At 39.6% G+C, this 26,414-nt stretch overlaps 1 protein-coding gene across 14 annotated transcripts in view; it reads left to right on the plus strand.

Annotated features, from left to right (window-relative positions):
• The window catches only part of CFAP54 (cilia and flagella associated protein 54), a 297,401-nt gene that overhangs the window by 258,351 nt on the left and 12,636 nt on the right, over nucleotides 1-26,414 (plus strand). For 7 of the 14 annotated variants that reach the window (XM_038558708.1, XM_038558710.1, XM_038558709.1 and 4 more), the window contains 5 exons: nucleotides 171-280; nucleotides 4,108-4,249; nucleotides 13,118-13,192; nucleotides 13,750-13,807; nucleotides 16,322-16,408. In XM_038558708.1, coding sequence (XP_038414636.1) covers nucleotides 171-280; nucleotides 4,108-4,249; nucleotides 13,118-13,192; nucleotides 13,750-13,807; nucleotides 16,322-16,398 — 462 coding nt within the window. In that variant the 3' untranslated portion in view covers nucleotides 16,399-16,408. Of the gene's footprint in view, nucleotides 1-170; nucleotides 281-4,107; nucleotides 4,250-8,781; nucleotides 8,928-10,073; nucleotides 10,170-13,117; nucleotides 13,193-13,749; nucleotides 13,808-16,321; nucleotides 16,409-26,414 lie in introns of those variants that run through there. The other 7 variants (XM_038558714.1, XM_038558715.1, XR_005370580.1 and 4 more) reach the window with 6 other exon arrangements.

The raw sequence follows: 26,414 nt of genomic DNA on the forward strand, positions 1-26,414 counted from the left end.
AAGTTGAAGCACCACATTGGGCATAGAACCTACTGAGAAAAAGTTGTTTAAAGTGAATTGAAAAAAATATTGTTTTCTCTTTCAAAGGAAAACTTTAAAATTTAATGATATTATTTTGAAGCAAAATGTAATTTTGATGCCATATTTTATGTCCTTTAATTTTCTTATAGGTTTTATTGTTGTATGCATATAATATGAAGCCTCAGAATATTTCAGATGCTGCACCTAATAGCACTTCTAGCAATGTCTGTATTGGCTCTTTGTGGGTTCCACTGAACAGGCAAGTAATGGTGAATTTTCTACAACTCTGCTGATTTTTTCATTGGGATAGGCTGTTTTAGTAATGTACAAGGTAAATCACAGAACTTTTAGAAGCCTTTTTTAGAAGAATCTTCCTTTTATTTAGAGGAGTATGATATTGTAGTGGTTAAGAGCATGGACTCTGAATCCAGCCCACTTTGGTTCAAATGCCAGTGGTGCACCTTGCAACCTTGAGCACGTTACTTAACCTCTTTGTGCTTAACCTACCCCTATCAATGAAGTGGGTATAATAATAAGAGTACTTAGATTTGGAGAAACAGTTCCTAATGCATCATAAAGATGATAAAGAGTACAAGGATACTGTCTGTATTATATTTTTCTGAAATTTGAGATGTGTTTAAAAAATAACATGTGGCTCTGTTTTGGGTTGCAACATTAAGGACAAAGTCCACCACCTCCCTTGCCCTGTGTCAGATCCTAATTTATATTGTTCCCCACATCAGTAGTCTCTGCCTCATCTAGGTTGTCTTCCTTCCTCTCCATCAAACAGGGCATATCCCTAATTTTGCTCATGCCTGGTTTCTCTCTTTTCCCAAGAATTTACCAAATTCCTAGTCTGTTTTTAAATTTTTCATTGCTTAGTTAATTTAGTATTGATTCCATTGTTCCTTGCCCTTGTGACCTCAGCCTCCACTTCCTCAGTTGTAAAATGGAAATAATATCTACTCTGCCTGCCTTTCGAGGTTGTTGTTAAGATCAAGCAGGACAGTGTGTGCACATACCCTGAAAGGCCAAAAGCACTGGGCAAATGTCAGGTCAGGTCTCATTATTAACCTCTGTGTCTGTCAGTGTCAACTCTGTGCACTGCTGGGCACCTCGTAAGTGCTTAGTGAACAGAGACTGGGTGCTTCTCTGTTCTTCCCTGATGAGCTTTGTTCATGCTCCATGGTTTTCATTTTGAAGGACTTCTTGGCCTCGCCATAAAAGAGAATAAAACAAGAGATGTTTCAAGAGCTGGCATATTTTCAATTATTCAAATTTCCTTTTTTTTTTTTTTTTTCTCAGTGAGGCAGAAATTCTAGACATGGGACATATACTAGCCCAGCTAAGCAACAAAGTTAGGAAATTAAACACTTGCTTTGTAGCCAGAAAAATGGCAGGATTTTTTTTTTCAGAATCATATGTAAATGATTATAATTTCTGCAGAGTAGAATGTAATCAAACTGACAGAATTCTCTTTTGTTCCAACAAGTTCTTAACTTGGAGTGTTTATGAGCCATGGTAGGTTTCCTAAGATTAGGGACATGCAGCAGTCACCGAGGTAAACACACGGGAGCGTGCCTGACAGTTTCTCAGCTAAGCTGTCCCTCGGTGGCATGGGGCAAAGTGGCGTCTGTCTCTCGCTGAGGCCGGCATTCCTTGTGCTCCTAGGAGGGTCAAGATGGGATCAGTATGTGGGAACTTGCTCCTGTTGACCATCATTCAGGAGGCAAAGTAAGAGTACAACAGATCAGAAAAAATAGGCTAGAGAAGAGACCTGAATAGCCTTCAAATTGGGCAGCCCTCCTTCATTTCATTTCCTAATCTCCAAATTAAGTACTCACCAAGAAAAACCTATTTTAATTATTTGCATTTTTTTTACCACAACAAAGGAAAAGATACTGTTCTCAATAAACATGCCTAAAGATTTGTGTTATTCTATCTAATTAAACTCTTCTAACCAAGATCCAGCTCCCTACCTACTGTCTCTGCCTTCAGGTTTCCCACCACCCACATTTCTACTCCTGGCTGGGTCCTGCCTCTCGGCCCCAGCAGCCAGGTAGAGTGAGTGCTCATGAGTCAGGAAATGAGAGCAGAGGCTGTAGGCAGCTGGTCCAACCCAAATGGGATGATGGATATTTGTTCATGGGCCAATGTGGGAGTTCAAAAGCTGGACCCAGCTTTGATGTGGACAGAGAGGTGAAGATGTATGTGGGCAAGACGTTGGGGCAAATGGGGTCAGAAGGCTTGGGGCCTGAAGCTGAGAAGCTAGATCCTCTGATGTTGCATCTTGCACAAGGGGCCCAGCCTGCTCTGCTTGGTCTCAGCCTGCTTTTTACAGAGTTGGACCAGGCCATTTATTTTTGAAGCAGATAGTGCAGCTCTGGACATTCATTGACAAGCTGAAACCCAAACATCAAAGGATAGTTGATCCATCCTGCAATACCATATATTAGAAAGGAAAGCTATGTTATTTTTGAAAGAGAAATAAGAATTCTTTCTCCAGGTATTATTAGCATGAAGAATGGTGTGTTAGAGTATCATCTTTCTTTCACGTGGTTTCTTATGTTTAAGAATGAATGTAGTTATGTCATTTCTTACAAAATGCTGTGAAGTAAATGAAGTGGGTTTTATAGTTCCAGTCTTGCAGTAGGAGGAATGTCAGGACCAGAGAAGTTAGGTGATTTGTCCAGGGTCCCATGCTGGTGTGTGATGGAACCAAGCGTGACCCACCCAGGTCCTTTGAGTCCTATTCTCTCTCCAATGCACCAGGCAGTTTTTCTAGCACTATTGGAGATGACCCCCTTTTTTTTTTAATCGATGTATTCCAAGTAAACTTTTAATAACAGATTTTTACATTTTATCCATTACCTTTTTTATAGTAGAGTTTTTTAAACATGCAATTTTAAATCCTCTTATTTAATTAAAGGTTCTTTTTCATCTCATATTGCCGAGAACCATCATTATGATAATCAAGCATTATCCCATGCTGCAGGTGAGGGCCCTGTGGGACAAGAGAATTGACATTCCTGACTCTATTCCTGATGGCAGTTTGCTTTTATGGATCAGTTATGTCTTATAAAAGTTTTCCTCTCTCCATCGGTGGGGACACCCACAGTGGTGTACACATGCATACGTGTGCACACATGTGCTGTGCCTGTAGCATGGAATCACTGAAGGCCATGCAGGTGGCTGTTTGCCTCCTTTAGCAGCTTCAAACGCTTTTCCATCTCCTGACTCCCTCATCTATCCATTTACCTCTGCCTTCAGAGGATCCACTGTTCCCTGGCCTGTGGCTCCAGAAGCTTTCCGTCTTTGATATAATTGCCCCTGTGTCCTCTGCCTTCCTTCTTGGCTTTTGCTTTTCCTTCTGTCTTGATTCTTCTACCTACCCTTCCACCTCTCTCCCAACAATGTACTGTGCATTCCTGTGGCCTCATTTATTGGCCTTTTTTTTTAAAGATTTTATTTTTTCATTCATGAGAGACATAGAGAAAGAGAGAGAGAGAGAGAGAGAGAGATACAGAGACACAGGCAGAGGGAGAAGCAGGCTCCATACAGGGAGCCTGATGTGGGACTCGATCCCAGATCTCCAGGATCAGGCCCTGGGCTGAAGGCGGCGCTAAACTGCTGAGCCACCTGGGCTGCCCTGATTGGCCTTTTTGAACCATGCCTAACTTGCTGTAATTCTTACTTCAGGTCAGCAAGGCAATCATATCATGGCATCAAGATTTATACAGGAGCAAACTGTCATTTCCTGGACTTTCTTTGCCCACATGGGTTTTATTTCCTTTATTTTTATCTTAAGCAGTATTTTGGATGTGTACCTTTCTGCCATTGTGCCTTTGCCAGTCATTTTATATCTATTTGAGTGTATAACTAGATCATAAAGATTATGGAGCTTAGAATTGTGTCTCTTTGCTCATGTTTCTTGAATGAATAAATGATTGAATGAATGATGTTTGGGAATGTCAGAAATCCAAGTGTTAAATAACTGAGGACTTACTTTACACATATTATTGATTCTGGGAATAAATGAATGCCTTTCTTATTTCTTCAAGTAAAATATGTATTTATTATTTTTAGAGTTATTTCAATTCATGAGAAACTATCTAATCTTAAGCAAATAGCTGAAATATCATTGCCAACAACTCCTGAAATTACTTCAGATGAAAATGTATCTGAAATGAAAGAAATGGAAGAGAAATCAATTGATAAGGAAATGGAAGTAAGTTATTAAATAATAGAAAATTGCATTACTATTGCAGCATGGATGTCATTTTACATAATTATTGATGTGATTTTTTTTTTACTTCATCAAAGCTATGTAACTAAATTTGAACTTTGTGGTTCTATTGTTTTCTCTCTTTGGAGTATCAGGTACGATCCAATGTTTTTTGGACACATAGGTAGTGTTTCCTTCAAAGCTCTTCTAAGCCTACCAATTATAAGAATCTGATGATGAATGAAAACAAAGGCAATCTAGAGAAATCATTCAGATATCACTATGAATCCCAAAAAACAATGCTTTGTAACTTTATATTATTCATTTACCCTTTTTTTTTGTTTTTTTTTTTCTTTTTAATTTGAGAGAGAGAGAGAACATGAGCAGGAGGAGGGGCAGAGGGAGAGGGAGAAGCAGGCATCCTGCCAAGCGAGGAGCATGACAACATGGGGCTTGACCTCAGGGCCTTGGGATCATTACCTGAGCTGAAGTCAGCTGCTTAACTGACTGAGCCACCCAGGCATCGCCTTTTACTCTTTATTCTTAAGTCTATTGTTTGAACATTTTTGTTACTCAAGAAATGTGTGAAGGAAAACTAGAAAATATAGATAAGCGTATATCTCTCAGACTTTTTCTTTGCATGTATATTTTTTGAACAACAAAAAAAAAGTTTACACATCTTAATGATGCATTATTCATTTGATCACCCAGTTGAGTGGTTTCTGTGGTGATTGGTATAATGTGTTTGGAGAAGAGGGTCAAATCTCTTTTACCCTTCCTGAGTTCTGAACCCAGTTGAGGAATGGGATATAGGAGATGAGTAGTGGAGATCAAAATATCAGCATCATTGCTGGTAAAGCTGACTGGTTAGCAAACGTGGCTTTAGGTCTGTGACCAAATGAGCTTACTAATATCTCACCCCTGAATGAGCTAGACTTGCCCATCTCATCACACATGTGTAACCATAGGATTCTCCACTGCCCTTCTGCCCCCACTGGGCTTACTGCACACAGGAGCCAAGACCAACAGTCCTGCAGGCAGGGTGCCTCCAGAAATAAAAGCAAAGATTTCCCAGAAGGGGCTGAACTAGCATGTTCTTTTGCTTTTTCCAAACTTACCAAGCAGATTAGTTACAAGTCTGAAGCTGGATGTCTCCTCCTTCAGGAGTGAAGTAGCAATTCCTTACCGTCTGTGGAAATGAAAGGAGCAGAGAGATATTTGTTGTCCCGTATTCATTTGCTCTTTGAATTTCCATTTGCGCATAAATCTAATTTCTTGAGGTATAGATTCTGTAGTTATTGTGGCCATTTTCAAAATCAAATTGCTCTACAAGACTTCCTGAAAAGGGACAAGCTCCTCCTAGCCAACCTCTCCTCATTACATAGTCCTGTTCTGCAGAGGCAACCATTTTCAACTCTTTCAGCTGTTTCACTTGTTATTTACTTCCATGTCTATAATAATAAGTAGTATCAGTCATGAAAAATTCCGTAAGAAACAGCCTTCAAATCCAAGTGGGCTGAGTGAGGCTCTGCTCCATATCTCCTCAGGCCAGCATCCAGGCTGGTAGCACATCCATCATATGAAATATTACCAGTCACAGGGCACCTGAGTGGCTCAGCAGTTGGCATCTGCCTTCAGCTCCGGTTGTGATCCCGGGGTCCTGGGATCAAATATCACATGGGGCTCCCAGCAGAGGGCCTGCTTCTCCCTCTGCCTGTGTCTCTGCCTCTCAGTCTCGCTGTCTCTCATGAATAAATGAATAAAACCTCAAAAAAAAAAAAAAAAAAAACACCAGTCACAGCAACAGGAGACAAAGAAAGGGGGTGAATCACACACTGGCTCTTACAGTTTCTGTCATGTCACTTCCACTAATATTTCATTGGCCAAATATGTCACATTCTACTGACTTGGAAGGAGGAAAGCCAGAATAGTGCTAATATCTAGAACTAATTGTTCTTTTTTTCTTTGATGTATCAATTTGAGATAATATCTGTTGGTTTTATTATAGTATATAAGGTTTTAATTCATTTATACTTCTCCCCAACTTATCCTTTCCCCTTTCTTGAGTATTATATCACAGAATTTGGTTAAATCGATATTTGGTGTTTACACTATTGCAGCCAAGTCAAATAGTATACTATGGTTATTTTCCTTTCATATATGAGCTTTGATTCTTCTTGACTTGTCTTTTTTCCTTAACTTTCTTCTGATCATTACATTTTCACATGTTCATCCATAGATTTTTACCCAAGTGTTGATGCTTGTCGTATAATATCTCATTTCCTTTATTTCTTGTCTATTTGGGGACTTCTTTCCCCCAGTGCCTGCCTCACAGTCTAATTCTGGGACTGCCTTTTGCTGCTTTCCTGGTTGAATTTCCAGCCAGTTGGGGCCTGGCTCTTCCCCCCCCCCCCCCCGCCTCCTTTAAGATTTTAGGATCTTCCCTTCTTTTTTGGTCTGCTCTTTTTCCTTAAATCATTTTTTGCTAGGTTAATATTCAATTACCAATAACAAATCATTTTTAATTCTTAAAGAATAGTATTGGTATAGCTCTTTTTTTGTCTTTTTTCTAATTTTTTTTTTTGCCATTTTAAACGTTTCTTTTTATTGAGGTATAGTTGACACACAATGTTACATTAGTTTCAGGTGTAGGTTTAGCTCTTTTTTGTTGTTGTTTTCCTCATCTATGTACTCATGTGAAAACATAAAAGTTGGCAGCTCTCCTGATTTTCAGAATATACTTGTTGGCATTTTGAATCAGAATTTCCAGTAGAGTGAGTGACTGCATTTTTCTTTATTGTGAAAGCAACAAGCCTAGGTATAAAAGGATTCATCAGGCAAGAACAGTTAGTTTTTGCAAAATGCTGCTTTCCCATACCTACATCTCCTCTGCTGTGTGCTTGGATTTATCATAGAATTGATGTCTTAGGTTTTGGGTTATACATCCCAAAATCTTTTGAGTCTCTTTGTATGTTACCATATGAATTACCAGGTATTTCGTGATAATTACTGATATATACAGAGTACTTATAATAAATCTATAAGATGAGATATCTTAAACCCATGAGATTATATATAACATAATAAAATAACATACATATTTTAATAAAGTACCTGGTTTCCCTTTTATATCTGTTTTCAAGAAAAACTCAGTTCTCGTGTCATTTTTGCACTTCTTTTGTAGATCACTTCATAATCACAGTTTTTTAGTTGTAGACCAAACATATCACATTAATGTCTTTGAGCTATAATCCAGAATATTCTTTGCTAAGATTATCCCTGAATCCACTTCATCTATGAAAAAGGATTATTTTCTCCTGAACCCATTTGTCTTTTCAGCTGAGATTGTCTGAGGCAGGAGAGTGAGCATCCATACAAACAGGAAGTCTAGGTTGTGCTCTGCCACTCGGTTTTACTACGAAGGGTCACTCACTTAACTTTTTCTGGGACTAATTTTCTTCTTATCTCTAAAAATGATCATTTAACTAAAATAGTGCTCTGAGCAGGAGAGCTGTGCCTGTTGGTTGGAATGTGAGTCATTAGAATTTCCCTGGGGTCCAATGTACGTATCAAATTTATCACAATGAGCCCAACGTCTCAGTCAAGAGGTTGACTATGAGTATAAATAAATACCAAGTAAATGGGAGTACAGGCAGCAGTTGAATGTAAGCAGAGAGAGGAATCCAGAGGCCCTACCTTGCCTTAACTAAGGTATGTGGCTTGCTTTCATGTCCTAACTGGAATGGTCTATGCGAGTGGATCAATCAGTCTTTGAGTAAAACTGCTTTCAAACCTGATATTCTCCCCTGTATCTTTGAATTATTCTTCAACTTAGAAAATGTTTCTTCAGCTTTAAGTAGGGCATTTTTAGATGTGTTTTAGTTCTGTTGGTTCCATGTATGAGGGAATCTCATCAAATGGAAGACAAACCAATATTTGTTTAGGTGAATTGGCAAACAGATTAGTTCAGAACATTTGAAAAGTTGGGAAATAGAAGGAACGTATAAAGTTTTCTTTCTTTTTTCCAGTATGCTAACTGGAACTTTTTAAGAAAAGGCAACTTTATTCTGTGTTTTAACAAATCCCATTGACTAAATCTGCCAGTTGGTTGTCATGCCAACCTTCACTTGACGCTAATTAGAAGTTAACTAGGACACTTGAAGAGATCGATTCTAGTCTGGAATTGGACAGGATTTCATAACCTCTATAATCTATTCTATTTATTTCTATCACACTATAGATTTTTGGTGGGTTATTAAACAGAAAGGCCCAGAAAATGTGCCTTTGGTTGATATGGGGGATAATGAATCTTAAACTCTTTCTTATTCTCTCTTCCTTTGGTTTCCCCCTCCCCACCCAAAGCCTATGGTCTGGAATAAGCTAAGAAGTTCAGAATACAGATATTAGTTTAAGATGTAACGAAAGGGTAGAGAACAGGTGTTCTCATCACTTCTGGCTTGAAAACTATGCGTATCTTTCTAAAATGAACAACACTGGCTCAGAATTACTGAGTTATTTTAACCTGTCATTCATAGCTTTAGGGATATCTTCAGAGCTTACCAACGACTTTAAAGCATTATGAAAGATGTAAACCAGACTGACTTTAAGAGACAAACACATTATTTGGAAAAATAGCATACTGATATGAGAAGCCTAAAATATGTTCACCAATTCACCTAAGGTTAGTTGAACAAAGTTATGAGATGCCTGGATTGTAAAAGGCAATTGAAATTTGTATATTGTCAGGGCACCTGTGTAGCTCCATAAGTTAAGCATTTGACTCTTGATTTCGGCTGAGGTCATGATCTCAGGATAGTGAGATCAACCTCCACTTTGGGCTCTGTGCTCGGTGTGGAGCCTACTTGAGATTCTCTCTATTTTCCTGTGCCCCACCCCCCAAAATAAAATCTTAAACAAAACTTAATATATGTCAACGTATCCCAAATATCAAAGTACCATGAAAACAGAAAAAAATAAAATTGGACATTAGCATCAATTAACAAATTCTTTTTGAGGTACTATTATAAGCAAAAATTTTCCAGGCTTGGGGAGGAGATAAGGACATACAGAAATTAGTACAATTAAACCTTTGTCATGGAGGAGCTTAATCATTGTATGAGTATGGCTGTAAGTACCCAGATGTCATTCATAATGAGCCCAGCCACCTGGTGGTCCTCTTTTAGCAAAATGTGGCATTCAAAGAAGCATCAATCTGATGTTCAAAACCATTGAAAATAATCTAAATCTTAATGGAGTGTCTCATAAGAACATTCAAGAGGGAATCCTTTTAAAATACATAGCAAAACTTTTATTTATTTATTTATTTATTTATTTATTTATTTATTTATTTATTTAGCAAAACTTCTTTTAAATCTTTTCCCCAACTGTCATGTTCTTTAGAATCTCTGTGACATCCACATGTGGCCTTCCAACAAAATACCCTGTACCCTTACTGTATTGTTTTGGCAGTTATGTGTTTCTGTGTCTCTTTCTCTCTCTTGACCACAAATTCTTTTGCTGGAGGTCTTATTCATCATCTTATCTCCAATGTTTAGCCCAGTGCCTAACACATAGTGTCTCTCTAGTACTTGCTTGGGAAGCTTTTAGTTGGAGGGCATGCATAGCAGACTGAGGATATAGCAAGAGAAGGAATGTGAAGTCAGGGACTGAATGTTATATTTGGAACAATGAGCTATCTGTTGTGGCAGGAGAACGGGGGTATGTAGTGGGAGATGAGGCTTGAAGAGGTGGGTGGAATTAAGCTTTTCCTCCTCTGATTCACCACATGGTGCTGTAAGACTCTTATCTCTCCTTTTCTCTCCACTAGACCACCAATCAGCTCCTTAAGAACTCTCTTTCGGTCTTGTTCATTACCATCTTATGGCACTTAGGATGCATACAGTAGGCATTGAATGACAAAATGGTGAGTGAACTTGGTTCTGTAGGGAAGAACCATGAAAAGGCAGGGCTGAGTACAAGTGGTAGGAGAGAAAGGGGGCAGCACCTGGAAGGGCTTTTCATGATCTACCTTATGATTTGCTGAGATAAGCCTGGTGGCATGTGAAGGAGAGATGAGGAAGCAAGAGTTTGGAGGATGGAAAACAATTTAGGAAGCTTTTTCCATAGGTGAAAGAGATGAGGATTTAAACTAAGTCAAAGAGTCAGCATGATTATTTTTGAAGTAACTCAGAAAACTATCCTTGTAGAATTAACAGATGCTCCTTTTTAAGGGAGCAATGGCAAAGATTGAACAAGGGTCATTCTGTGCCTGCCCAGCCCCTTGCCAACCACGCACAGTACACCTCTGGCAGCTTTCTGCCTGGTGTGATGAGCTCAAGGCTATGTTTCAGCGGTAGCCCAGCATCCAATCAGCCAACTTTGGATGTTTGTAATGGCTTACTACAAATAATGCCATAGAAATAGGATGTTGCTGAGGTGAAATTTCTGCTTGATAAATGTTGAGACAGGTAGTGGAAAGCGTTTATTTATCAGGTAACATTGCTGTCTTCATCTGTTACGTGAAATGATTAATCATGTAGACAGTCTGACTTTGCTTGATAGTACTTGATGAAATCATGACATTACTGCATCATGGCTGTTATTGAAACCTTTCATATAGGAAGGAAACATATTTTAACCAGTCCTAGGAACCGAATTAGAAATAGAAATAGAGATAAATAAGAGAATCAGAGTGCAGACAGGGGTATCCTCTCTGTGGGCCAAGAGCCTGTGAGGTTCATCATAGGAAAGTGGTGTCACCTGAGCAGTGCTGGATACCCTGCTTGCCCTCCACCTTTTTTGGTCCCACTGAACCAGGCCCCCTTCTAGCCATGATCACTTCACACCCAAACATTTTGAAATTAGCCTCCTGGTTAATTTCTCTTTCTTTTGTCTCTTTCTGAGTCCAGTTCACCTTTAAACTATGGCCAGAAGTACCTTTTCAAAGCAGCTGGATCATTATTTCCTCAGTCCAGTGCCTCTCAATTTCCTTACTTTCATTTGTCCTGTTATAAGTTCACTTCTCTAGCCTTATTTCTCATCATTCTTACTGACATGCTTCCTATACACACCCACAGTAAAGACCATATCAGATGCTTTTTGCTCCTTGCATATCCACTGTTCTGTTGCTAACTTGGCTCCCTCCATCTGGAAAGCCCTTGTCCCCAGTGTCTGCCAGTGAAATCCTACTATTCATTCAAGACTCAGTTCACATGAACCTTCCTCCAGGAAGTCTTCCCTGTTCTTTGCAATTCCTCTTTCCCACCTCTAGGTTCCTATAATATATTCCTATCCATGTTCTGACCACATTCTGCTTGACATTTTATTTAGATGTGTATGAATCTATTCTTCTCAGCCATTGTACACTGTGAGGATAGGGTCTATTTCTTCACCTTTGTGTTCCACAGCATCTCAAAGATATTTGTTAAATTGAATTGAATTAGAAATAGTTTTGGAACTCTAAAATGTGGTCTTTTTCTATGTTCCTGCATTTATCAAAACTCAAATATAGTATTGTTTGGGGCTGTGAATTGAGTGGTTTGCTTCTTTCAGATTTTAATCAGCATTGGGGAGTCATAATTTAAAAATCAATGGAACTTATGGTTTCACTCATATGTGCAATATAAGAAATAGTGAAAGAGACTATAAGGGAAAGGAGGGGAACTGATTGGGGAAAAAATAGAGAGGGAGACAAACCATGAGAGACTCCTAACTCTGGCAAACAAACAAAGGGTAGCAGAAGGGGAGGTAGATGAGGGGATGGGGTGATTGGGTGATGGGCACTAAGGAGGGCACTTGATGGGATGAGCATTGGGTGTTATACTGTATATTAGCAAATTGAATTTAAATTAAAAAATTATTTAAAAAATTAATGGAACTGTCATTTTCATATTTCTGAATGCTGGTACATGTATGTATTAAATAACCATAAAAATGAATTATTGCTGGATGCTGGCAACATCACCAAGCTGCCAGTCAGAGATAGTCATGAGTCCTTTAGCTATAAGTAAAGAAGGGCTACTTACACTGTTCAAGTAGAGTAGGTGTGGCAGGAGGCAGTATGTGGCAGGGTATAATGAGTAAGCTCATACATAAGGACTGGAAAACTAACGCAATGGGCCTCACAGAAAATGGAACTGGTGAGTCAGGAGCCAAGACTGTGCTTACTTATTACAGGGGGTGTAAGTTCTCACTCATCTGTTTCCTTATCTTATTCATCTTACCTCTGGCTCAAAGGCTGCCTTTTCCATGTTTGTATCAGGATCTTGAGCTCCTATAGTCAGTACTCACTATAGCTCTCTTCTCTCGCCCTTCCTTATATGAAATTATAATAATAGAGAACTGAATTGATTCACCCCTGCCCATGGGTAGATCCCTCTGGGTTCAGATATCTACATATAAACACGGCTGTGTCCACACAGTAGAGGCTGTGGCAATGTCATCAACAATGGAGAATATATGACATTGACTCTCGGTTCCTTTTCATTTCTCTTTCCATTTATTTCTCAATTCTCAGCCATTCGTCTCTGCTTAAATCCCTTTCTGGGTTCTGAATCTATTTATCCCAGGGTTCTCTTCTCAGAAAAAAATGATTTTCCAAAAATTTATTCTGGTGTGAATTCTGTAACATATGTATTTTAACAGTAAAATAATGTATTTATTCATAAGTAAATCTTATCTGTTGTGGCCATCCTGTGTCTTTTCAAATAACCTCAATTATTTGAGGGATTGTGATTTATGAGCCCCTCTAAGTTGCCTCCTGGGAATTAGAGGTAGGTGATGATGGGAAAAAAAAAAGAAATAGTTTATAACTAAAATATCTAGTAGTTAACCAGTAAGTTCAACCTCACTATATTGTCTTCTTATTTCTAGAACATGATTATTGAATGTTGCTCTGAAATAATAAGTCTATTTTTGACTGATAGAGCTATAACACCATTGTCTGAGGTACGTATCTTTTTAAAAATGTATCTGATTCTTTTATAAGTATTATCGCTGCTATGGAAACAGAAATACAGAAAACATCTATTATGAAAGTATCAAGGGCCTAACCCTCCTTAATTAATGTGAAAGAGTGATAAACAGGAGTTTATAATAGCATGTTATTTTGATTAAAAATATTCTTTGTTAAAAATTAAGTACAGAGAATTATAAAGAGGATAATTTTTAAATCATCTCAAATCTACTATTCAGAGAATAGTGGGCATTTTGGAAAATATTTCACATTTTTTCCATGTATAAGTAAACTTTAGAATTTTTACATCAATGGAATTTTACTGCACATGCATTCCGTAGCTTGTTTTTTTTTTTATTAATTTAACAATAGTATTATGGAGATATTTTTATGTGAAAAGCCTACTTTGTCATGCTTAATGCTTGCATAGTGGTCTCTTTTGTATATTTATTATCAGGCTCTATTTATACAACTAGATTTTTATTCATAGATCTTGAGGTTGATGGATTCTAGCATATACATATTTCACCCGTCTGTCTTATCTCCTCAGAGTTATTTCTTAGGAGTACAATTTTGGAATAAAAAAGCATATATACTTTTTTATTACGGTAAGATATACATAATTTAAAATTTACACTTTTAACCATTTCTAAATATACCCTTCAGTGGCATTAAGTACATTCACAATGCTGTGCAACCATCTCCACCATCCATCTCCAGAATTTTTTTATCATTCTAAACAGAAACTTTGTACTCATTAAATAATAACTCCCCATTCCCTCTTCCCCCAGCTCCTGGTAACTTCTATTCTACTTTCTACTTCTATTGTACTATTGTACTATTGCCTATTCTAGATACCTGTGCAGAGGGGGAATCATACAATCCTGATCCTTGGTGGCTGGCGTGTTCCATTTAGCACATTGTTTTCAAAGTTTATCCTTATAGTATGTGTCAGTACTTTATATGTGTGTGTGTGTGTGTGTGTGTATGTATACATACACACACACACATATATATGTGTATGTATGTATTTATATATATGTATATATATATATATACACATACACACACACACACACACACACACACACACACTGTCTCATCGGCAGTAGATGAGAGGGCCAGCTTACCCACATATTTGTCTACACAGGCTCTCCTCCCCTATCTTCCCTCTCTTTTTCCCTTCCCCTTATTTTCCCTCTCTTCTTTGTCTTCCTTATTCCCTTTTTCTAACCATTCTAGGTATGATAAGTGAAAAAAAATGACATTTTCAGTTATTTCATATTTATTAATAATATAGCCAAATATAGTTTATATGTTTATTGGCAATCAGTGTTTCTCTTTTTGTGGAATAATACTCATTCATTTAGTTAATCCATAAATATTTAGAGTGAACCGTCCTGTGTCAGGAACCCTTTTCTACACCCCAGAGAACTAGCTATGAGCAAGCAGCAAGGACCTTGCTGTCTTGGAGCTGCCATTTTTGTGGAGGGAAATAGTAAATAATAGTAATAAATCACTAAGTGGGATAATTTTCAGATTTTGTTGAATGCTATGAAAGAAAAAACAGAGTGATATGTTAGAGTAGGGTTAGCAAACTACAGCAAACTATAACAAACTAACAGGCCCACTGCCTGTGTTGTAAATAAAGTTTTATTGGAATACGGCATGCTTGTTTGTTTGTGATCTATAGCTGCTAGCAGAGTTTGGTAGTTTTGGCAGAGACCATACAGCCCACAAAGGCTAAATTATTTATTTTCTGGCCCCTTACAGAAAACAAGTTTACTAACCCTTGTGATAAAAGGTTATAGGGAATGGGGCAACAGTTTAGATAGGGTGGTCTGGGAAGACCTCTCTTAGGAGATGACATTTGAAGTAAGAACTGAAATATTACACTGTGTTCCTCCCACCAGATCATTAGCTTCTTGGAGGTTGAAAAATTACTATCTTTATTTTTTAATACTTAGAGTGCCTAGTACAGTGTGTCACTTGGTTACTCTTTCTTGAATGGAATTAAATTCCCTTTAGTTTTAAATATCTGAAATTCAATATTTGACTTAATTTTTTCATTTGGCCATTCATGTCCTTTTCCCATTTTTTAAGTGGGGACTCTAATTTTGCATTATGGAAATTTATAGATTTACCATGGGAGACACTATAATAAAAATCAAGTTTAATCTAATTTTGTACAAACTATGGTTAAAAATAAAAATAGGTCAGAGAAGGAGTTGCTTTTTTAAGACACATGATTTATAGCACTAATGGGTTTGGGCATCTGACAAACCTGGATTAGAATCCCAGCCTTGAATCTTACTAGTTGTAGAACCACAGGCAAATTATTTAACTTCTCATATGTAAAGAGGAGGTAGTAATGCCAAGCCTTCACAGGTGTGAGGACAAAAGGAAATAATACAGGTTAAGTAAGTATTTAGAATAGGGCCTTGCACAAATAAATGTTTTGTAATTGTTAGCTGTTTAGGCATCATCATCACCTCTACTGTGGCCCTGCCGTGTGTGAATTCTTCATCCCCTAGTCAACTAATTCCAAAGAGATTTTTAGGATCCAAATTTGTTTTGAAATACTGATAGAAAAGGAGAGGAACAGTGTTAGAGAAAGATGGGGTGCCTGGCTGGCTCAGTTGGTGGAGTATGTGACTCTTGATCTTGGGGTCGTGAGTTCGAGCCCCACATTGGGTATAGAGAGTCCTTTTTTAAAAATCTTAAAAAAAAAAAAAAAGGTAGAGAATGAATCAGGAACCATTTTCTTTGTGATATAAATCACTGTTGAATCCTAGAGGCATTAGGTCAGTGTGCGGGATCCTGACTTGAGATCCCTGCAGTGAAAGGGTCCACCAGTCCAAGAGAAGGGGCTCCCTGGTTGAACCCCATGAACCCCATACTAATACCTCCACAGAGAGCAAGCCTTACCTAGTAGTGCTGGGGCAGTGCATAGGAATTTCTGAGCCTGTTCCAAAAAGCAAATTGTTAGACAAAATTACATGCCTTAGTGAAGCTCTTTTTGTCACTGAGATGAGATCTCACTGTGTAATTTGTTTCCTTACTGAACATACCTATTACAATCGCTGTTGCCTGTACTTTGTCTTCCTAATTAAAACAAATAGTGCCATGCACAGCCTGTGACCAAAAAGAATTGAGAATACCAAGAAGATGGAGGAAGGAAATGAGCGCTCCCTGCTAACCTTCTTAGTGAGTAATCACAGGCTATAAATGACCGTTAGGTTTCATTTCTGGTGTACCAACAACAAAGTAATCCTTTCCTTGCTTACATAGGTTGAAATTATTGCAGTTTCTGGGTTGTCAGGTAGGATTCAAACATGATGCTAAAAATATACTTCCTATTCTTGCGATAACTGACGGTAGGGAGGACAAAGTCATAATATACAACTGTCTGCTCATCAGTAATTATTGACTTCCAACTGCACACAGAACAGACTTTTGTTGCTGCAAAAGCAGCATAGGTTAAAGGTCCTGTGTTCAGCTAAATTAAGTATTTTCCTATTGGCTCACATGATACAAATAAATTTACTGTATGTGTGTCTGTGGGAAGTGAACGGACCAGAGTCATACAGAATCAGCATGGGAAGAAACTCCTAGGAGCAACCCTGATTTGAAGGTGGGAAAGGTGATCCTAAGCCAAGAGATAAGCCACGCTGTAATAGAAGATTGCAAACTAGTTTCCCTTGGCTGCATGAATTTGGTAGGATTTCTTTTAGTTCAGGATTTCTAACTAGACCTAGTGTAGTGCCTGACAAATAATAATGATAATAATCATTAAAATGCAAATGCTGCTACTAGTAATAATTTTTATTGAGCATATGGCATGTGCAGACACTATTCACTGTTTTACATATGGTATCCCATTGAATATTACAAGAACTCCGTGAAGGTGATTGCTGTTATTATCCCCTCATTGGAAATGAAGAAATTAAGTGGCATGTTCAGGATCTTGTGCCTTGTAAGTGAAGGAAGCAGGAGTCAAATACAGGTCTGCTTCAATCCTGGATCTGCACCTTTAACTAAATTACACCCAGCGAATGTCTCATGAAAATAGGGAGCACGGAACCAAGGAGTGAGAGAGTGAAAGTTGCACGTGTAGAAGAATCTTCAGGAAGGTTTCGGTGAGAAGTCTGGAGGGGGAAAGGAATGGCTGAGGACGGCACTAGGTTGGGAATTGGGATGAGGGGAAAGAGCTAGGAGGGATGGAGTTTGCCATCTAGAAGAGAGAAGGACAAATGATGGAGGAGGGCCTTCAGAGAGAGGGTGGGAACAGAAAGACATGGACAGCCCAAGCAAGAGAGCTGACCAGGAACAGAGGAAAGATGCAGATTAAGGTGGGGGAGTGTGAGTGAGTGCTTAAGAAAAGGTTGGAAAAAGCTGGGGCAGTTCACACCCAGAGGTTTTCACTTACCCCAGGAAGTAGAGGCAAGTCTACCTGCGGTGGAGCAGGGTAGAGGGTCAAGGGCATGGTCTTCCAAGAGAAAGACAAAGGTCTTGAGTATTCATGGTCATTGAGTATGACGCAACTCATCACAGCTGAGCAACGACAAATAAGAGGACTGAAGACCACACTAGAGATTTAGAAATCATACATTGTTGGGGCACCAGGCACCCTGGCTTGTGTGTTTCCTCCAGCCCCCTTGCCTTCCTGGACATGAGAGAGGAAAATGCCAATAGGGAGGCCAATGCGAGAGGAGAGGACTACTAGCAAGGCAGCCAACAGCGTGCGAGAGGCTTGAGTGGGTTTCCTGAGCTGTGGATTTACCTCATAACAGATCCCAAAACTCATCCCTTCCACTCAGAGAAAGCGCCAGGATGGCCTGATGTCTGCCATTGTTTCTCAAGCCCTGGTCACACATAAAATAGTTTAATTATATAGTATATGTTCTTAAAAATAACTTGAATTTAACATAAAAATCCTTAATGACAGTTAAGTTCTAATGACCTCCATCTTATTCATGTGTATATCACCATGTGTAGTCCTTTTAACATGGTTGAATTTAGTGTACACATGTTCTCTTATGTCCGATTCTTAAAGTAATCAGTTTTTTTGATGTATTTATGATCAGATATTGAGACTCACCACTAAAATCATTATTATCTTTAAGAAGGCTTGGGGAGGAAGAGTAGAGGGCACAAGAACAGGTAGAAGCAGATGTAGTCACAGATATATTAACCTGTCTTAGTTTAGTCATTAACATCTTTAATTTTATATCTGATGTATTGATTCTATCGTGTGACCGCCTATAACCACGACCCCTTATGGCCTTAGGACCCTGGCTGTCAGCTGGAGGATCGCTCTACCATGCTAGCGTCTTATCTTTTGCTAGCTTATCATGTAAAAATGGGAAATAACGCAGAGTCTGTTAACCAGACCCAGACTTCCTTCTTGTTATCACTGCCTCTCAAGACCGTGGTTTAGATCTCTGTGCAGAGTTCTTACCCAAATGTGTTCTAGTGATGTGCTTCCATATCAGTCTCCCCTGCCAGAGCAGATTCAGTCTTATATAATAAGATTGGATCTTACTCCATTTTTATGCTCACCACCTGGCCTAATGCTGAATCCCACAGAGGTGTTTAATAAATGTTTGTGAAGTGAACAAATGCACTTGATACATCCTCTGGGGGTCCCTCAAGGGCTGCAGTTCTAGTCCGGACATTATCAGTGACTTTGGGCTCACCAGCTACATGCATTTGAATAGTAAACACTTGGCAAATGTGTCCCCTTTGCCAGCCATTAGGCTGGACATTGGGGTACAGAAGTAAAAGCCAGAGTCCCTGCCTTCAGTTTAGTGGGGGAGACAAATACAAAAGTCATTACAGTATGGGGTAAAACAGGGGCCTGGTGGCCAGACAACCCTCCTCAATAATAATTTCAGTTAATATTCTGGTATCATCTTGACATAATTCTAAAGGTGAGAAATTCCCTATGATATCTTTTAAGAAGAGTCCAATAGTTCCCTATAGGAAATCAAATTAGTAGAAGCTCCTGTGGCCCGTGGTTAGGAGTTTTAATTATTTTGGAAAGCGATTGGAAGACAGTAGAGAATCCTTGGGTGGATATAAACATGATCAAGGGTACCTGTGAAAGCCTTTTTCTCTGATTAGGAAGAACTTTGAAAGTCGAGGCAGAAAACCCAAGTCCCAGTTTTGGCAGCCCGCTCAGTGGTAAAGGCATGATTTAAGACTTTGTTCATGGGGATAGAAAGAACAGAACAAATCCCCAAAGCCCTGGATACAAAAAGAAAGACAAGTTCAGGGATCCCTGGGTGGCGCAGTGGTTTGGCGCCTGCCTTTGGCCCAGGGCGTGATCCTGGAGCCCCGGGATCGAATCCCATGTCGGGCTCCCGGTGCATGGAGCCTGCTTCTCCCTCTGCCTTTGTCTCTGCCTCTCTCTCTCTCTCTCTCTCTCTCTCTCTGTGACTATCATAAATAAATAAAAATTAAAAATTAAAAAAAAAAAGACAAGTTCAAAAAAAGAAAAGAAAAGAAAAGAAAAGCCAAAGTCAGCTCAGTTACTGGCTGTAGTTGAGTACATGGCACTATGCTGGTCCCAAAGGAATGAGAAGTGAGAAAGACAAAGTCCCTGCCCTGATGAGGCTGACAGTCTAGGAAGGAGGAATGGGGCTAATGCTTCATGAAAAGGAGAGTTGTGCTTTTAAAATGGTTGGCTGTTTTGCATAAAGTGAGAAGAAAGGTTAACAGAGGTTAAAAGACCTACCCAAAGTCACACAGCTGCCAACAGCCCCGGCCAGAGCCTGCACTCTAACCATTGTCATTACCGCGACACCAGGAGTGTCCCCCATTTGCACTTTGGACACTCATGGCCATCAGGGGGTGGGGCTGGACTGAGCCATATGTGCCAAGGGGGAGGTAGAGTCAGAGTTTGGGAAGTGGTGCATGTGGCTGTTAGTGGACAGGCTAGTGAGCCAAAAAACTGCCTGGCTCAAAATCCCAGCTTAGCTCTGAGATTGCTAGTTGTGTAACCCAGAGCAAGTTGTTTAACCTCAATGCTTCAGTTTCCCTATTTGTAAAATGGGAATAAAAATGGTACTTACCTCGGGGTGCCTGGGTGGCTCAGTTGGTTGAGTTCTCCACTCTTGGCCTCAGCTCAGGTCTTGATCTCAGGGTTGTGAGTTCAGGTCCTGCATTGGGCTCTGTGCTGGGCATAGAGTCTACTTAAAAAAAACAATAGTACTTACTTCATGAGTTTGTTGTGTAGATTAATTAATCCACATAAACTCTCAGAATAGTGCCTGGCACCATCCTAAGAAAACATTATGATCTAAGAGCTATGTGAGTTCACTTGGAGTTAAACCCTTGTAGGCAGAGGAGTGGCTATAGTAGAAAAACAACACATGTAAGATAAAGCTTCGGAGTTCATTCCTGAAAGAGAGGCTGCAGTAATTCTAGTGCTTGGAATGACTGCCCACATCACTTTTAGCCACATGTAGTTCCCATTTTCATCTGTTCCAGTTACTATTATCATATAACAAAGCACCCCAAACTTAGTGCTATGAAATGACCCAATTTTTTTTAAAGATTTTATTTATTTATTTGAAACACAGAGAGAGACAGAGAGTGAGGGAGAGCAGAGTGGGGGCAAGGAGAAGGAGAAACACATTCCTCCTTGAGCAGGGCTCATTCCCGAGACCCCCAACCAACTGAGCCACCCCGGTGCCCCTAAATGACCCACATTTTAATGAATATTTGGAAAGGACCCAGCAGGGCAGCTTATCTCTGTTCTGGGGTACCTGGACCATGAGTTGGGAGGACTCCATGTTTGGGGATGATTCAGGTGTTTAAGGCTGGGATCCCTGAAGGCTCAAAGGCTAGTTTGGTTTGGTGCTTGATGCTTGGCGAGGGGCTGAGGGCTGGGAACGTAGAGTGGGCTCTGGGCCACAGTGGAGTTGGCCACGTAGAGTGGGCTGTGGGCCAAGACACGTGACCCCTGTGTGGCCGGTTGGGCCTCAGTACAGTGTAGCGTCTGGGTTTCAAGAATGAGCCTCCCAAGAGAACCAGGCAGCAACTGTGTATGCCCCCAGCTTTTTAAGTTACATGATGACTTCTCCCGGCTAGCCCCCAGTCCACCCAGATTCAGGGTTGAATATAGACTCCACCTCTTGATGGGCAGAGTGTCAGTGTCAAATTGTAAGAAGGGCATGTGGGTTAGGAGCTATCATTGCAGCCATTTTTGGGAAAATGCAATCTGCTGCAGCATCCAGCGAAGCACTCCCAATTGGTTGGCACCTTCCTGCTCCAGCAGAGGCCACTCCTGGCCAACCTGCTTAGGCAATTTTTAAAATTAGTCCTCAACTCTCCCCAAATATGCTCGGTAACTATCCTGAAGTTGCTGAGTGTGTCATATGGAAAGGGTAGAAGATAAACTAGGTGGGTTCTCAAAGCACCCTTTGAAATGACCGATGTGGTTTTTCTGGGTGCTGGACGGGGTTGCATGTGTCCCTATTTATGTAGGAAAGCTTCCACCTCACTTTTTTTTTTTTTATATATAGGCTGTTAAATCCTAGAGGGTGATGCTAAACTATTTAATTTATTTTCGCTAGTCTTATTACATTACCATATGCTTCTTGGTTTCTTTTTTTAAAAAAAACTTTCCAAATGGTGGCCATAACCATACTGTCTTTAAACTGTCACTTACAGCATTGGGCTTAAGGTTTCGCATGGTCTATGTTAGGTGTGTACTAAGTATTTTAAAATTAATTTGACTTACAACTATAACTTCTTTTGATTGAATGTTGCAGATTTTCTTTTCTTTTTCTTCCTCTTATTCTGCTATTTTTTTTTCTTTTTTTGTACCAGCCAAGAGCTGTCTGAATAGATTTTATGGGCATCTAGAATTACATCTTTCTTCTGTGAGACATTATCATTCTGTCCTCAAGTGAAGAGTATCCTTTGTGTGTAAGTTCATGAGACATCCACTTAATATTCTTATATTCTTTTGAAGACAAAGCCGGATGACATCAGTTCCACACTGCTTTTAAAACATAGCCCTGACTTTGATTCCATCCTCTCACTGTTCACTTCTAACTGTCAAATTTGGCTAAGGGAAAAAGAAGGCCCTTAAGAAAAGGCCAGGCTATTAATGTGCTCTTCAAAATGCTAAGAAAAGGCTAAGCTGTTTATAGCGTTTTCAAAATGCTCGTCTCCCAGAGATTTGCCAGCAATAGTGTCAAGGTGAAATACGCTCTCGCTCATCATGGAACCAAGAGCCTTTGTGCTCTCTGTGCTCAAAGTATGGGTCCTACTTTTGTGAGATGTGCAATTTGCTGGTATAATGATACTTGGATGTAATTTAAACCAAAATATAATCATGAACCTGATATTGTGTATTTACTGTCTAAGTGGCAAGAAGAGTGTGTACGGCTGGATTAGGCAAGCCTGGCTTCATTCAGGATAAAACTGCATTTCTGAACCAAAGGGACGACTTCCTGAAGTTTAGTCGCTTTGGGTCACTTTAAAGGAGGTGAAAGGCAGGGGTATCATTAGCAAATTTGTTTACTGCTTTCCATTTTGCCAAAAACAGAGGTAAACATCTAGTTTCATTTACTTCATTCATTTTGCTAAACGATTTTGTCTTGATTAAAAAAACTGTACCCTTACAGTGGGATCATATTTTCATTTTAGGAGGATATTGGCTTTTGCCTCATATAGCTGAATCAATTGGCAAGCTTTGGAAGGTCTCTGCACAAATATTCTTATATTAAAATAAATACACAAAGAAGGCACAGGTTTAAATTTACCCATTTTTATTGTTAATACTTTGGACACTAGCCATTCGAGATTTTTGCTCTGATTCTGCCTCTGTCTCAGGCAGCTAATGCCATTATGTTCTTTACTCAACCATCTGTGAGAGCACAGTATGGTAGGAAGAGCGCTGGGCACGGGTTCTTGTCCAGTTTTGCCCTTAAAGACCTCAGGTCTATTAGATTCTGTTGAAATTCTCGGAAGCAACATAACTTACTGGATAAAAACATGATTTAATTCTCTATTCCACCATCTATTGATTGTGTGACCGTGAGCAAGTCACTTTGCTTCTCTATACTTCAGTTCCTTGTCTTTATGTTCTCTTCATGGAGAACTACATTAGAAAAAGCATGCAACACTTTCCACATGGTGCCAATATAACGCCAGTGGTAAGCATTCGGTACATTGTGGTCATCTTTATTTTTTTCCAGCTTTATTTTTTTTAAGATTTTATTTATTTATTCATGAGAGACACACAGAGAGAGAGAGAGGCAGAAACACAGGCAGAGGGAGAAGCAGGCTTCATGCCGGGACCCCAAGGTGGGACTCAATCCCAGGACTCTAGGATCACACCTTGGGCCAAAGGCAGGCGCTAAGCCACTGAACCACCCAGGGATCCCCTCCAGCTTTAAATAATATGAAATGAGTCTTTGTTCATTTGACTATTAGAAACTTCCTTCATTAGTGGCTTTCAGCCTAAATATTTGCTCCATTTTCAAAAAGAGTAAAGAGGCAGCTAATAGATGTATTATTAATATTCTTTCTTTAGCCATCCTCTTTTTAATTAAACATTTTTTTGAGACCATTATAGATTCTCTTGCAATTATATGAAATAACCTAGAGAGATCCTGTGTACCTTTTATTCAGCTCTCCCTAGTGGTAACATCTTGCAAAAAAATATTACGACATCACAACCAGGATGCTGACTTTAGTTGTCAGGGTACAGAACAATTTTGTCACTACAGGGACCCCTTTCATTGTCCTTTTTAGACCCTTCACCACCCACTCCACTGATATCCTTAATTTCTGACAATTACTAATCTATTCTCCATTTCTATAATTTGGTATGTTATATAATTTTGTCATTTTATTACATTCTGTAAAAGGAACCATTCTGTATGTAACCCTTTGGGGGTTATCATTTTTTTTTTCACTCAGTGTAATTCCCTATTAGAGCTATTAGACCACACTTCTGATGAACCAAAAAATTCTCATGAATGTCGGCACATTTTATTTGGCTGCAGGATTATCCTTAGCCAACAGTGCCTAGTGGAGTCAGCTGGCACCTCACAGACATTCTGGGAAGCCCAGTGGTGAGTGTCCACTCCGCTTCCTTCCATCCTTCCTCTTCCCCCGTCTGTCCTTGCCCCCCCCATTCTGCACATCCTTTCATTAATATTGACAGAGGTTCACTGCTCACGTTAGAAATTCTAAAAAGCAACCTGTAAAATGATTTCTGTGTAATTCTTTCGTGAATTGCAAGCTCCGTTAGACTGTCTATTGGAAATTGCCAGTCAGTGTTGGCCACGTGGTAAGAATGCTTTGCCACAGCTCAGGGTCCACCCAGACGAATGAAGAAGCCCGTGTTTCAGTTTTTCCTCCCACTCCACACACGGAAGGTCTGGCTTCCAGTTGGCCACTGCCGGTGGAAGCTCCTGACAAAGCCTGTCATGCTTTGCTTCTGAGCCACAAAGTCCCACAAACAAAATGCAGACTTCAGTCCTTGTTCTTTATTCAGGCCTTTGTTCTAAGACTCTCCTGTTTTTGGGTGCCAGACTATAAGCCCAGTGATCTCCTTCATAAAACACTATCAAGAAATGCCACACTGTCTTGATGACCACAGCTTTGTAGTACAACCTGAAATCTGGCATTGTGATGCCCCCAGCTATGGTTTTCTTTTTAAAATTCCTCTGGCTATTTGGGATCTTTTCTGATTCCACACAAATCTTAAAGTAATTTGTTCTAACTCTCTGAAGAAAGTCCATGGTATTTTGATAGGGATTGCATTAAACGTGTAAATTGCCCTGGGTAACATTGACATTTTCACAATATTAATTCTGCCAATCCATGAGCATGGAATATTTTTCCATCTCTTTGTGTCTTCCTCAATTTCTTTCAGAAGTGTTCTATAGTTTTTAGGGTATAGATCCTTTACCTCTTTGGTTGGGTTTATTCCTAGGTATCTTATGCTTTTGGGTGCAATTGTAAATGGGATTGACTCCTTAATTTCTCTTACTTCCGTCTCATTGTCAGTGTATAGAAATGCCACTGACTTCTGGGCATTGATTTTGTATCCTGCCACGCTGCCAAATTGCTGTATGAGTTCTAGCAATCTTGGGGTGGAGGCTTTTGGGTTTTCTATGTAGAGTATCATGTCATCTGCGAAGAGGGAGAGTTTGACTTCTTCTTTGCCAATTTAAATGCCTTTAATGTCTTTTTGTTGTCTGATTGCTGAGGCTAGGACTTCCAGTACTATGTTGAATAGCGTGGTGAGAGTGGACATCCCTGTCTTGTTCCTGATCTTAGGGGAAAGGCTCCCAGTGCTTCCCCATTGAGAATGATATTTGCTGTGGGCTTTTCATAGATGGCTTTTAAGATGTTGAGGAATGTTCCCTCTATCCCTACACTCTGAAGAGTTTTGATCAGGAATGGATGCTGTATTTTGTCAAATGCTTTCTCTGTATCTATGGAGAGGATCATATGGTTCTCGGTTTTTCTCTTGCTGATATGATGAATCACATTGATTGTTTTACGAGTGTTGAACCAGCCTTGTGTCCTGGGGATAAATCCTACTTGGTCATGGTGAATAATTTTCTTAATGTATTGTTGGATCCTATTGGCTAGTATCTTGTTAAGAATTTTTGCATCCATGTTCATCAGGGATATTGGTCTGTAATTCTCCTTTTTGGTGGGTCTTTGTCTGGTTTTGGAATTAAGGTGATGCTGGCCTCATAGAACGAATTTGGAAGTACTCCATCTCTTTCTATCTTTCCAAACAGCTTTAGTAAAATAGGTATGGTTTCTTCTTTAAACATTTGATAGAATTCCCCTGGGAAGCCATCTGGCCCTGGACTTTTGTGTCTTGGGAGGTTTTTGATGACTGCTTCAATTCCCTCCCTGGTTATTGGCCTGTTCTTAGACCTGCCCTACGACCCAGCAATTGCACTGCTGGGGATTTACCCCAAAGATGCAGATGCAATGAAACGCCGGGACACCTGCACCCCAATGTTTACAGCAGCAATGTCCACAATAGCCAAACTGAAAGGAGCCTCAGTGTCCATCGAAAGATGAATGGATAAAAAGATGTGGTTTATGTATACAATGGAATATTCCTCAGCCATTAGAAATGACAAATACCCACCATTTTCTCAACGTGGATGGAACTGGAGGGTATTATGCTGAGTGAAATAAGTCAATTGGAGAAGGACAAAC

Source organism: Canis lupus, chromosome 15, assembly GCF_011100685.1.
Source record: "Canis lupus familiaris isolate Mischka breed German Shepherd chromosome 15, alternate assembly UU_Cfam_GSD_1.0, whole genome shotgun sequence".
NCBI lineage: Eukaryota > Metazoa > Chordata > Mammalia > Carnivora > Canidae > Canis > Canis lupus.